Consider the following 13900-nt stretch of genomic DNA (forward strand, 5'->3'; position numbering starts at 1 on the left):
ATGACATAATTGCTGGTATCATGGGAATCTTCACTTCTATTTTGCTGCTCTCACTTACCCACACAGGTACATAAAGATCGGAGACAAGGAGTGCGAGTACAACCCTAATTTCCGCCTCATCCTGCACACCAAGCTTGCCAGCCCTCATTACCAGCCGGAGCTGCAGGCCCAGTGCACACTGATAAATTTCACAGTGACCAGAGACGGTCTGGAGGACCAGCTGCTCGCCGCGGTGGTCAGCATGGAGAGACCTGACCTGGAAGAGCTGAAGGTAAGAATGTCAGCGGAGGCAGAGATATTTAATATTAACACTCAGGCCCAACAGTCCTCTTATGAAAGCACATTTAAATTCACACGATCTGGATTTTCTTTTGGATCTGTACCAAATTTCACACACTCTTATATATCAGTCCCCTAAACATGCCTGTTTTTTTTCATCAAATCCATGAATTATTTACTGAGAAATCAATGAAAATGTGGAAAAATGTCCTATTTCACATTGGATCATTCATGCCCCAACCATCCACAAATCTTCAAGGTGATCGGTAGAGCAGTTTTTGTGTAATCCTGCTAAATAACAAACAAACACATGTAGACAGGAACTAGAAGCGGGGAGGTGATTCCTGACAGGCTAATACCCAGACCGCTGAGAGACAGCTTCTCCATAACAATTCGCTATGACCTCTGTCATGTCACCTGCAGATTGTGGACCAAGATATGAAACTCTTGCTTTTCTCCACGTTTATAGAACAGGCTTGATTGAATTCCTAATGGGCCTTTTACTTTTTACTGCACAAAAACTAATGAGCTCAGTTTTCAACTGGAGTTAATGTTCAGTGTGTTCACCACAGCATCTCTGCTCTGATCGTTCTGTGTGTGAGTCTGAATCAAGTTGATTGTCAGCGTTTGTGTGTCTGTGTGTGTGTGTGTGTGTGTGAAAGTGAAAAACAAATTCCTGGATCTGCTCCCTGATCTAGATCCGCACCAATAGTAAATGGGTTATTTCCTGCCTCATGCATCCTTCCACCAAGTTCCGTGGTAATCCGTCTAGTAGTTTATACACAATCCTGCCAACTAACAGACAGAGAAACAAAGCGAACACATAACCCTCGCTCGCGGAGGAAACTAGGAAAGTGTTTGTCTCACTCTCCAGGTGCTATCTGACAACAAACAAACATTCAGTGGAGTCTTTGAGTTCGTCTCTGAGCGTTTCTTTTGTGCAGGTGTAATTAAAAGAAACAGTCTGAGGAGTCACCGTGCCTGCAGAAGCAGGGCGCAGCACTCTCGCTCGTCATTATCCATCTTCCTACACAGCGGCAAGAAAACTCTACCTGTCTTTTCACATCACAGGAAGCTGCGTGTCCGGGCCCTTTGATTCCAAAACAATCAGCCGGTGCCTTTGATTAGCCGCAAACTAAGTGGATGTGTGATAATTATGGGGCTTTGGTTCCTACACCTAAGGAGACTGGGACCCCGGATGCCTGTGTGTCAGTGCGAGATTGTGTTTGTCTCTGTGTGTGCATGAGCGCAGGTGTTCAAGTGACATGTCTGTGTGGAACATAGAGTAATCTGGAAATGATATATTTCCATTTCAAATGTGCTTTTGACTTGTATTTTTAAATCGAATGCAGCTGCTATATGCTCCACCATGTTCAGTAGCTTTTTCTGCCACTAGACAAGAGGCAGGTGGGTTAATCGTAGCTCTGTTGCTGAAAACATCTTCATGCTGAGACTGAACTGGAGGTTGAGACTAAACCCAGACAGTAAAGTTTGGGACCATAAGACCAAAGCAATGAGCTGAAAGACAGTAAAACGCCTCAGACAGCTAAAGGGATCTGCAGCGTTGGGTTGTTCTTTATGGGTTTGTCCTTTCAGGTGATTTCACCTTACACCGACACTTAAAGCATTCTGTAAATACAGTTTAGTGCTCCATTGCTTTACAGCACAGAGAGTTGTGCAGACTCCCTCTCCATGAACAGAAGTAAAGCTTGCACAGGCAATGGCAAATATTAGAGCACATAAAGAAATAGTTTTTGTTGTGAGGTTGTTTCATATGGATTATTATGAGAAAATTACTTACTTACTGAGAACGCTGCTGCTTTTAAACTAGAGATAAACATTTCTTTTTCTTTTTCTAACCGATAACCAACACTTGTTTACCGATTATTCATTAACATAGAAATGTAAATCTTTATTTAATGGACGATAAGTTACTGAATTTTTAACAAGGGGTTAATTTTTACATGTGTCATGTTTACATGTCACACACACACACACACACACACACACACACACACACACACACACACACAGACCCATCTGTCATGATCAGCAGAAATGCAGTGCTCTCGTGGATCATCAACATATCCATAGTTCCATGTTCTTAGCATGCAGCTGTCAGTTTAACGTTCCACTTTAGCTGTGCGTGCTGCGACGGGCATGCAGCCGCTCCGATGAGAATGAGAGTAACCTCCATGTGAACACGTTCAGTTCAATCAACCCTCAGCAGACAGCTTTTCTACTGTGTTTCACTCAGAAACAGCAACATGTCCTCATGATATGGGGACAGTCTGGTCTGTTAACTGGGAGACCTCCAGCAGAGAAAGCCTGCTCAGATGCTCCAGATATCCAGGGATCGGTCAAAATTGTTAGTGTCGGTTAATGGTTAACCTTTTAATAATGAACATCCCTATTTTAAACCAAAGCTACAGGCTTTCATCTTCACCATTAAATGATTTGGTAATTCTGCAGAAGTACTGATGCTTTAAATGCTTCACGTAATGTTTGACAGTGGTAATCTGTATGTATCTTCCTGTTTTTATCATCAGCCATGATGTCCCAGTGAGCAAATCACTATTTCTGTTTTGAGAAACACTTTAGATTTTATGCAAAAGCCTTAAATAGAAAATTAAAATGCTCTCAAGACCTGGTTCAGTTTCCAGCATCTTAGATTGTTTGATAATAGACAGTATCAAAGAAGAAAGTATTTATATCTGAATGTCATGGCTTGTAGCTTCCATGAAGAATCACCCATTCAGACAATAATCCATTAATCCCAAATAAAAAATCTAATTCACTTTGAAGCACTAACAATTTAACACTGTGTCACGGTCACCCTGGGTACTGTTCCTGTGACACTCTTCCATTTATCATCAAGCTCCAGGAATTGTGTAATTGTGTCTTGATGGTATCCTCAAGGGAGTTTCATCAGTTTTTTATCACTCTGGCACACTCATTTATGTTCACACATCCACATCCACCTCTCCAAAATCAAAGCAGAGGCGGTACGAGACGCTCTAAGATGTTTTCCCTTTTTAAATTGAAATGGCTGTCTTTGTTTTGCGTGGATCCTTGACCCTTGACTGCGAGGAGGAGAAAGCTGTTGTTCCACTCTTTGATCAGTGCCGCTGTCTCCAGCAGAAGCTAAAAGCTGTCATTGCTGGTCAGAGTTAATGGCTACAGCTCGGTACACTGTGTACAGTACATCAGATTCCTGACGGCTGTGCGACCAACTTCCAAGAAGTAACGAGCAGCAGAGAGTTACGATATCCACAGCACGGTCCACGGTGTGAATGTAAATGTTGGTAATTAAGCAAAGCTCCAGCGCCTAATGATGTCTCCCGCTCGTCTCTATCGACAATCTGCTCTTTTCATGTCAGATGTTTGAAACGGATTGGCCAATGGCGCTACTGTACCACAGCAATTAGACAGCACGTTGACACACTTCCACTGTTTCTTAAATGCGTCCCTTGTTAGTCGAGGGCCGCGGAGAATCAGAAAACCCTCTTCGTTCTCGTCTGGCTGACGGCGGTGTCTTTAAGAGATCAGAGCGGAAGATAATGTGGGAACTCTGTTAATGGGTCAGGAAGATTTACTCTAACACAGTGCTATTTGCATTTTGATGGCTTTCTGGAGGGCGCCCTTGTTTGCGTTGGGGCCTCTGCAGGCGACGCTTCATTCAGACCTGTAGGCCTCAATCCACAAATCAGCATGTTTAATAAACGGAGAGAGGGGGAGAAAAAAACACACCGAAACGCTGGAGTTATTTTAAGTCTAATGTCCCCTCAGCAAGTGAAATGTGATTTAATGAAGCTTGTTTAATTAGCATTTCACTGAGATCGGAGGGTGAGGGGAAAAAACAAGATCTGGATACTCACTTATCATTTAATTAACAGTGGAAGTTGAAGGTGGGTGGTGGGGGGGGCTGTGCACAATATCAAAACAGCAGAATGAAGCGCTGAATGGCTCTTTGTTGTCAGTAAACAACCCGGACTGATAACAATCGCCAGACTGATAGCGGAGCGCAAATTGGCTGTACCTGTTTATATTCTTTGAATGACTCTGTGTCATTATACCTCTTAATGAGGTGAGCGTTGCTCCTGAGCCGTAAGATGACTACTGGGTGAAAGAGCTCTCATTTAACCGAGCGAAAGACGGGCTAAGGAGCTTAAAATGTCAAGTTGCCTTTTTGGAGAGCGCACAGGGGGAATCAGTCCACAACCTTTTATCACAATAACTAACTCGTCTGGTGTCTTGTCCTCCCTGTCCTCAGAGCTAAAAGGCTGCACTTCCCAAAGTACCTTAAGTGGCACTCAGTAATCATTTGGCTAAAAAAGAATGATAGATGTAATATCTCATTTTAATTCCAATTAGGGCATTCTGCTGACTGGCTAATTGTTTGTTTTTGCCAAGCAAGAGTAATTAGAAGTACAATGTGCCGGCGGAAAGCCAATCTTTAAAAACGGACTCATTACTGCATCCAGTTGGGAATGTTTGAGCGTGGATGGCGTTTCCCCTCAGGAGTTCCGAGTCTGGGCAAGCAGAAGGTCACCACTGAGTCACACAGGCAAATGTCCTCAGTTAAATGTCCACCACTCAAACCAATTTTGTCCTTTTTGTCGTTGCTCAGAGCGCAGGCATGTCAGGTCTTTTCCTTAAAATGCCACAAATCACAGCAGTTCTGTTTCCCTTGTTCACTTTTGGCAGAGAAGTTTTAAAGTATGGAGAGAGTAATGATGCAAATACAGAGCATGAAAGATTTAACAAAGTAGAGGCTCAATTAGTTTTAACAATGGTGTAAAATACCTCTCATCACCGCAAAAGGAAATACTGTCATAAAAAGAGCAATTAAACAGTGTGATCTCCTAAACTATTTGCTCCCCTGGCGTGATTTAAACTATGTATGCCTTTTGTCATGGGAACATTATGCAGCAAGGACCAGAAAGTTTCTCTCAGTGAGAGAAAAAAAAGACTGGTTTGAGTTAAGCTTTATTAGACGACGGGGTGCACTAATCCATATGGTGAGGTGTGAGCAAAACCCTGTGACTGAGCTGCGTGTGTATGCGTGCTTATTCTGTCTGATGCCTGTAAAGGTTCATAATTAAACCCATAATGCCATGTATCAAATGATTCACTGTGTGTGTGTGTGTGGAGTTTTCCCATCAAAGCTCCTTCTCCTTTCCCTCGAATCGACGGTGTCATCACGCCGAGGGTTGGGTCGCTCGGCAGGTTTGATGTTGGCAACCAGACGGCAGCTGGCTAATCCAGCCCAGAGCGCTTCCTTTATGGGTCCAGATAGCCGATGCAAAGCATATTGATTAGTTCTGCCTTTGAGGTGCCCTTCAGTATTCATGTCCTCATATTGACCCACACCTTGAACATCCCCCTCCGCCTCAGATTATGATGATAAGGGCAGAAAATAATCTGACAGCAAAGCATATGGTGTATGTGAGAAATCCTCTGACATGCAGAATCTGTCAAAGAGAAAGTTTTTGTGTGTTTCTGTGTTTCTTAGTCTGACCTGACGAAGCAGCAGAACAGCTTCAAGATCACCCTGAAGACGCTAGAGGACAACCTGCTGTCGCGTTTGTCCGCCGCTTCAGGAGATTTCCTGGGCGACACAGAACTGGTGGAAAACCTGGAGACAACGAAACGATCACGCCGAGATCGAAGAAAAGGTACTCTCTTTTTTATTGTTACAACACCTTGTCGTGTGATCAGAACTTCCCTGCTCCCATCAAGGCTTCAGAGGACAGATCACAAGTTTCAGTGCAAGTATTTAGTGGATATTAGGAATGTATAAAATAGTTAGGAGATAACTTTGTGTTTCAGAGAAACTTAAAAACTCAAATACACATTGACTGTTACTGTAGATAGGGCACAATATATAAATATATATATATATACCTCTTATCCTCTTGAGGGTTGCAGGGGGAGCGGCAGATGTTCGTTCTTAAGCATAATTGTGCGGGCGTTTGCTGGCAAAAACAGAAAAGTCTCATAATTATCGTGTTCCACGCAGTGTGGGAACATATTCTCAGGAACCGTGAAATTGAAATAGTTCTGCTCTTTACTGGAGGGTGTTTTATTGGATAGTGCACAATTTCATCATTAGCTGACTGATGAACCTTTTGTGTATGAATATGTGTACAGATGTGCGCTTGTGTCTGTGAGTGTGATTCCCTCTGTGTTTGCACTATCTTTACTGTAGGTGAAAGAAGCCAAGGTGACAGAGGCCAAAATCGATGAGGCTCGGGAGCACTACCGACCAGCAGCAGCACGGGCTTCCTTATTGTACTTCATAATGAACGACCTCAATAAAATCCACCCCATGTACCAGTTCTCTCTCAAGGTATACTGTCTATTGACCTGCCATGTTTCCTCCCCGCCTCACGGGCCCCCTGTGAGACCCCTCTTTACACTCACCCCTCTGTTTCTCCCCTCCCTTCTCCATTTGCTCACCATGTTTTATGCTCTTTGTCCTGCTTTTATTGTGTTTGTGGCTCCCTAATGTGGTTATGTAGAGGATAATGTCTTTCATATTGTCAGCCAGCGAGTGCTGAGAGGAGGCAGCCTGAGATATGGTTTGCAATCACTCCAGACTCTGCAGGTAGCGGCCCAGGCCCAAGTTATTTCCCAACGTAATCAAATGAAAACACATTCAGTGTTGATATACCTTTGACCTTCTGAATGAAATACAATGCATTACAGTATGTGTTCTTCACACCAGGTGAGAGCAAAGTGTGACAGCTAAATTGGCAAAAATGACACCGTGGTGCTCAGAGTAGAAGATAAAGACAATTATTCTATCACCTTAGTGACGTTTGTATTGACAGTCACTCTAACATCTTTTAAAGAATTCAGTTAGACTACAACTTTGATTAGTGCCTTTGATCAGTAGTGTTTGTCGCCCTCATACCTGCACTGCTTGATATGTTGAAGTTATTGTACCACAGTAATCACCAGCTGAGCCTGGTCACAAGTCCAACCATATAAACTGAGTTTCTCCAGACAACCCAAACTTTCTCTGTTAACACCCTGTACACGTCAGGAGCTCACAGTTTACATTAGACAGAGCCACGGCTTCAAGGACAAATCCCATGAAAAGACCAAAACCAACAGTTTGTTAATCCTTCTCTCAAAACTCTGACTTCCTTATGCTGCATCAGGCCTAACTGCATCATATCTATCATGTCGAATGACACTGACTAGATAATGTCCAACTTATAACTGAGCCACATTCAACACAACAGTTAGTTATTGATTCATGTCATTTGATTTATTCATCCATGTCCTGTAGAAAGTGACTCTCTTGTTGACAATACTGTGACTTTGTGTTGCGTGTCGATCCCCAGGCGTTCAGCGTGGTCTTCGAGAAAGCGGTCCTGAAGGCCGAGCAGGACGACGTTCTGAGCCAGCGGGTGTCCAACCTAATTGACAGCATCACCTCCTCAGTGTTCCAGTACACCACCAGGGGCCTGTTTGAGTGTGACAAGCTCACGTACATAGCTCAGCTCGCTTTCCAGGTAGGAAGGGAGGCCGGTTTCATCTTCTGCATGGTTTGTTTTTGAGAACAAGCCGGCCATTGAATCAGCTGCTCCTGAGACCAGAGGACCTGTCTGGATTTAATCAAGTGGAAAGGAAGTGCGGTGTGTGCTCGAAATGCAGCATCTCAAAGTCATCTATGTTTGTTGTGTCCCCAGATCCTTCTGATGGATAAAGAAATAAACCCTGTAGAGCTGGACTTCCTTCTGAGATACCCCGTCCAACCAGGTGTAACATCACCAGTGGATTTCTTTTCCAACCACTCCTGGGGAGGGATCAAGGTACTGTGTTGCTGTGTTGTTGCCGCTACTAAAATGTAATGACTGTGGAGAGGAGCTGAGTTCTTGTTGTGACTCCCAGAGGTAGAATCAATTAAAATGTCGTCTAAGTGAGTGGTCAAACGAGAATTAGGCGATGCTGGATCCTCGGTGAAGTGGTGACAACAACTGTAGGGCTGAAAACAATTAATTGTTTGGACAAATGACAGAACATTTTCAATTATATTTTATCCAAATAATATGATTGGCTGTCATACCTGTCTGTCATTAACCAACCGGCCTGCCTGCGTGCACTCTGCCCATGTTTTCATTGCACATGACCTTTTAGCGGTTAGTGAGCCAGGCACAGAAAAGTCGTCTCCTTGCCGTTGTCAGGTGGTTTGCTTTCATGTGTTCTGGGGGTTGAAGCTGTTAAATTAACTAAATAAAGCTGCTTTTACGTCTCAAAATCCCCCTTTGATCAAGAGATCAAGCTCTCCTCCTGACATTCATAAAGATGTATTAGAAAGGAACATGAACACAGTGTTAACTTGTAGATCAGCTCCATTTTTGGAATCCCATGTAGCTGCCCCTCAATGTTGAAATGTCAGAAATATGGTCTCCAGTCGTAAAAATGTAATTGACCCTTATGCCTTTTCGTCCACCCTGTCATGTATGAGAGGCCTGACTGAAATCCACTATTTATTTTAGTTATTTTAGCACTTGGTTGCTCTACCCAGTGTGTGGAGTTGCCTCTTATGATGCAATTTGTGCAGCCCAGTCTCCCGGCAACAACTCTGCCTTAACTTGAAAACACACTTAAGGATTAATTGAAGTCTATTTTCTCCGTTTCACCCAAACCTCCGGTCTGACGGCACGTGATTCTCTGGGGCCCAGCTTTGCTCCACGACCCTGGTTCATTTTAAAAGCAGCCGAGCTCTGCGTACCCGTAATTCCTCTTAAAGGACAGACGTCTGGCAACGCAATGCTGTGAACGTCAAGCAGCAGAGGTTCCCTTGCTTGTCACATCAGTTTAGCAGCAAACTAAACCGAAGCAGTAGCGTGGTTTTTTTCCCCCCTTCTCATGCTCACGTGTATACTTGTCACGGAGTATACCTGCTGGAGGCTGCACTGCATGACACTGCTGTTCTCCACAGCTGAGATAAGGTGTCTGTCAGCCGGGGAATCAAAATAACCCCCACTGGTTCTGCAACGGATGCATATTCAGTCCTCCCCACCCCCCACAACGTTCTGAAAGGGATCGTGTTTACTCAGCATTTCCATTTCAGAATAAATATTATTTATATAGGCATGAGGAGAGATAAACACTCCTGTCTAACTTTTTCTGTCTCTTTTTCCCCTCCAACTTCTGCAAACAAAGTTAGTCCTTTTTTGCTGTTTATTGCGAAATGGCTCTGAAGTGGTCAAAAAACTTGATCACACTGAAGCAGCACTTTAAAAGAAGATGTAGTCGTTTTTCCTGTATGAATCATTTTTCTTTTCCTCCACCACCAGGCCCTGTGCTGCTTGGAAGAGTTCAGAAACCTGGATCAAGACATCGGATGTTCGCCAAACGCTGGAGGAAGTTCGTGGAGGGCGAGTGTCCTGAAAAGAGAAATTCCCCAGGAGTGGAAGAACAAAAACTCGCTTCAGAGGCTATGCATGATGAGGGCTCTGAGGCCTGACCGCATGACTGACGCCGTCAGGTGAGAGGTGGAATCTGAGCTTGACGTTTGCTCTGTGATCTGTGAAGGATTTTACTGACCTGTGCTCCTTGTGAAAGGTTACAGGTCAAACTGTTTAACCTTAGACTTTAGAATCTGAGTTGAAAGAGCACCTGCTACAGACAAACAGAAATAACTGCAATTATACGACTTTCCAGGTACAATCAATGAGCCTCATTATTAAACAAGACGAGAAACAGCGCTCACCCTCTCTCTCGAAATGTCACCATGTGGGCACAGTGTTCACCTGGTACTTACATGCAATATCTTATCTGCATATTGAAATTCAGAAAATTATTAAATAAAATACAGAGGATGTCCACATATTTGGGTGCAGAGTTTGTCTTTAAAACATGAACAAGGCAGCAGGGGATTCTCTGCTCAGACACATTCACAACAGTACAGATCTGTAGCAGGCAGAAGCAGAACGTGACGTATGAATTCACTGACATCTTCATCAGTTTCTTCTACGTGCATGATGTGAATCCTGCTGAGGATTTCCTGTTGTGTTAAATTCAGACATTATCTAGAGTTTTTACTTGGGGACTGCCTGGAGAAACTCCGGAGAAAGTCCAGAGCCCCTCACTCATTCAATTGCATTTTCACATACAGCCCCAAATGTCAGGCGGTTCACTGTATGTCTAAAAGCAGCGAAAGACAATACAATTCTCATGTATTGAGCAGCCACTACAGTGTGGTTTATGTTGTTTTCACTTTGTGATTGTGTGTATATGTATGACTTATGAGTACGTCAATATGAAAACATGTTGACAGGCGTCACAGGGGTGTGATCCCATCGTAGCATGATGTCTAATGAAGACTTTTATGTTAACACATAATAATGTGTATAAAATGTGTAACAGTTCCTCTAAGCTGCTAAAGTAAGCATAAAACATTTATGTTTGCTTTACATCTTCAAAAAAAAAATCTGCCAGCAAAGATTGAAATGTGAAAAAAAGTGTTGAGAAACTGAGTTGTGCCCCCCCCCAACCACAGAGATTTTGTCGAGGAGAAACTGGGAAACAAGTACGTGATTGGCAGATCCCTGGACTTCGCCATCTCCTTTGAAGAGTCTGGTCCAGCTACGCCCATGTTCTTCATCCTCTCTCCTGGAGTTGACCCTTTGAAGGATGTGGAGAAACATGGTAATACTCTCGCTTGTTTTATCTTTAATGAGCTGTAAAATTCAGCCTCGGAGTGTGTTCTGGACTTTTATCAGAGCCGACGTATAGCCGGTCTAGCTGTCGTTTCTTTATGTGGTGGGAACATGCAGGATTTACATTGAAAAGCCTGTTGAAGTTAAGTGCACGCTTACCTGCCTCCATGATTTCCACTGTGATTCTGACTGCACGGGGAAGATAGTGCTGTGTGACTCTGCTGTGATATCAGCCATCTCTGCCGATGCACTACAGGCTCTGGATAGATTGAGGAGATTATACTAAAGGTCACAAATATATGAGACAACACCACTGGTGTATTAGGGGCAGTGAAAAGTAAATGTCATTGGTTTTAGAGTTACTTTTCATTCTTATGAATTGTGCGGGTGGCAGCAGGATGTGCTGTTTGGATTTTTGACCAAAGAAATGCCAAAAGTCAAAGCTCTTGCACTGACCTGGAACCGGGCACCATCACTTTCATCTGCTGCAGAATAAGTCAGTGTCATTTGAATTCAGCTGGATGAACTATTCAGATTGCAGTTTACCGGAACTGAGAGGTTTCCAGTGTTTCTGCTTTAACCAAGTCCCTGAGCATTTTGCAATGTCAGTATTTCTCTATTCAAGTGATTCATCATCATAAATTCATGTCCTGTGGATGTATGATTTTCTTTGCATTTCTGTTTCTGCTTGAAAGTCCCTCTTAAACTCATTCATGTAAGCGATGTACGATATTCTATAGTTAACCAGCATGTCAGGAGGATATTCTCCTTGAAATGACACTTGTCTGTTTTGTTTCAGGGAAGAAGCTGGGCTTCACATTTGACAACAAGAACTTCCATAATGTTTCTCTGGGTCAAGGCCAGGAGGTCGTTGCTGAACAAGCCCTCACTTTGGCAGCTGAGAATGGCCATTGGGTCATATTACAGGTACAGTAATCCCACACTCATGCTCTACACACTGTACACAAAGAAAAACATATTTTACTGTGGTATTTAATCGAAAGCACAAAAAAATACATGAAGTCTTACAGTCGCAATATAAATTCACAGTGGACAGAGAACACCCACAACCTTATTTTGTTTTCACAGAAAGTTCCAACAATCATGCAGAGTAGATGCAATTATAGTTCGTAATATTTGAACAAAATACATAATATATAATTGTATACTGAAATATGATTCTCTGAACATTCTGAGAATGTCCTATGTAATAAACTCTATTTATCTAACACAAAAGGTGCCAAATCATAAAAAATACTTTTGCAATGAAAAGTGACAGATATTTTATTCACAAAAAAACACTTATAACACGGTTAGGGAAATGAATGCAGGGTTCATTTATTGTCAAGGATTTTCTATTCAGGAGTGGCTTCAGGTGGCATTTCCTTTATCTGTGTGTGTTGTGAATGAGTCCGGTCGTATTATCACATTGTTCTTCATTGCATACTCAATGGGATGTTTGCTTTCTACCCAGGTTTGTCTGCATTAAAAAGTGAATTAAATTTTCTGCAGAAATGTCCTTACTGAAAGGGCTGCACCATTATACAGTACGATATCTACAGCCCCGGTGTCTGTTCTTCTCTTATCTGGAGGGCAAGGCTGGCGTTTGCATTTTAAGTGGAAACCTTGGTGGAATTTCAATCGGAAGTATTGACAGATATGAACCGCAGACTGGGCACTGCAGGACACCCTTTTCTTTGAATTTACACAGCTAGTAGAAGACAAAAAAAGATTGGGATGCCATCACTCTTTGCTTAAGACCCAGGATAGCACAGACAAGCAGATGTTTAATTACCTTTGCATAGGAATCCCGATCGATAGGCTTAAAAAGGCCTTGTCCCCCTAGCAACAAACCTCCCACTCGCTTTATCATCAGCTGTCCGTTTGTCTGCCTGCTGTGAGCCACCCCCGTGGCACTGGCAGGGGAGGGAGAGGAAACCAAAGGGGAGGGGAAGTATCATTCTCTCATTTTATTCTCAACAGTATTTTCTCCTGCTACAATGCTCCGTCTTGTCTCCTCTATTCCTCTTTCCAACCTTTCATTCCACCTCATGCAGCAACGTTCACACTGTAGCCATATCATTTTCTGCACTGCATCTACCTTTTTATCAATCCTCACGTCCTCCCATGTTTCTCGCTCACCTGCTACCCCTCCCTCCTTACCGTTTCATCTTGGCCCTCCTCCTGCCTATCAACCCCCTTCCCTATCGTCCCTCAGTCCACCTTTACTGTCTTGCTGCCGGGCCCGGCTCCATCAGTGGAGGGCCAGGTCAATGGCAGGTTCCCATTCGTCGACGGGTAATTATGCGATAGAACAGCCGCTCTGGCTCAGATGGGCCTGTGAGACAGAGATGCAGAGAGTTTGAAAGCAGCCCATTGGGATGGAGGAGGGGGGGAGATAGAGAGGCAATCAATCGGACAGATTGGAGTTGAATATCACACATTGGCCAGGCAGTGGGAATCAAGTGGCCTAAGCTCACCAGCTTCTTCGAAGGTTTACTGCTAATGCCACCCCATTTGCAGCCGGTGGCAGAAAAGAATGTGAATAGAACAGAAAGCAGCAGAGACAGTTTGAGGAAAATGCTTCCTCGTCACTTTACTTTGTAAAGAAGAGCCAGATACCAGTGGTCGGCTTTTGAAACTGAAATGATTCATTAATTCCTCTGACATTGAGAGTTGGACAAGATTCACTTTAACTGTTGATGTAGAGACGACCCTTTTCATCAAGGATGAAAAGTATTGTAATCTTAAGCATCCACGAATTGTTAGCTGTGCATGTAACATTTAATAGATTCTTATTGGACATTCCTCATCAAAATGCACCGTGAGAGGTGTAATTTACTTCTCTATTTATGTTTCCATGTACACAGCAGAAATTGAAATGTTTTCTACCATAGTTGTGAATCTTTTGTGATGATTGTTACAGAGTTTCATTTGCA

At 43.2% G+C, this 13900-nt stretch overlaps 1 protein-coding gene across 1 annotated transcript in view; it reads left to right on the forward strand.

Annotated features, from left to right (window-relative positions):
• Positions 1-13900, forward strand: part of LOC124851044 (dynein axonemal heavy chain 9-like) — a 96887-nt gene that overhangs the window by 69617 nt on the left and 13370 nt on the right. The window contains 11 exon segments of the mRNA XM_047338455.1: positions 67-271; positions 5795-5937; positions 5939-5957; positions 6491-6631; positions 7635-7805; positions 7983-8105; positions 9597-9642; positions 9645-9693; positions 9695-9787; positions 10802-10950; positions 11761-11888. Coding sequence (XP_047194411.1) covers positions 67-271; positions 5795-5937; positions 5939-5957; positions 6491-6631; positions 7635-7805; positions 7983-8105; positions 9597-9642; positions 9645-9693; positions 9695-9787; positions 10802-10950; positions 11761-11888 — 1267 coding nt within the window.

This window comes from Hippoglossus stenolepis, chromosome 21 (assembly GCF_022539355.2).
Source record: "Hippoglossus stenolepis isolate QCI-W04-F060 chromosome 21, HSTE1.2, whole genome shotgun sequence".
NCBI classification, from domain to species: domain Eukaryota; kingdom Metazoa; phylum Chordata; class Actinopteri; order Pleuronectiformes; family Pleuronectidae; genus Hippoglossus; species Hippoglossus stenolepis.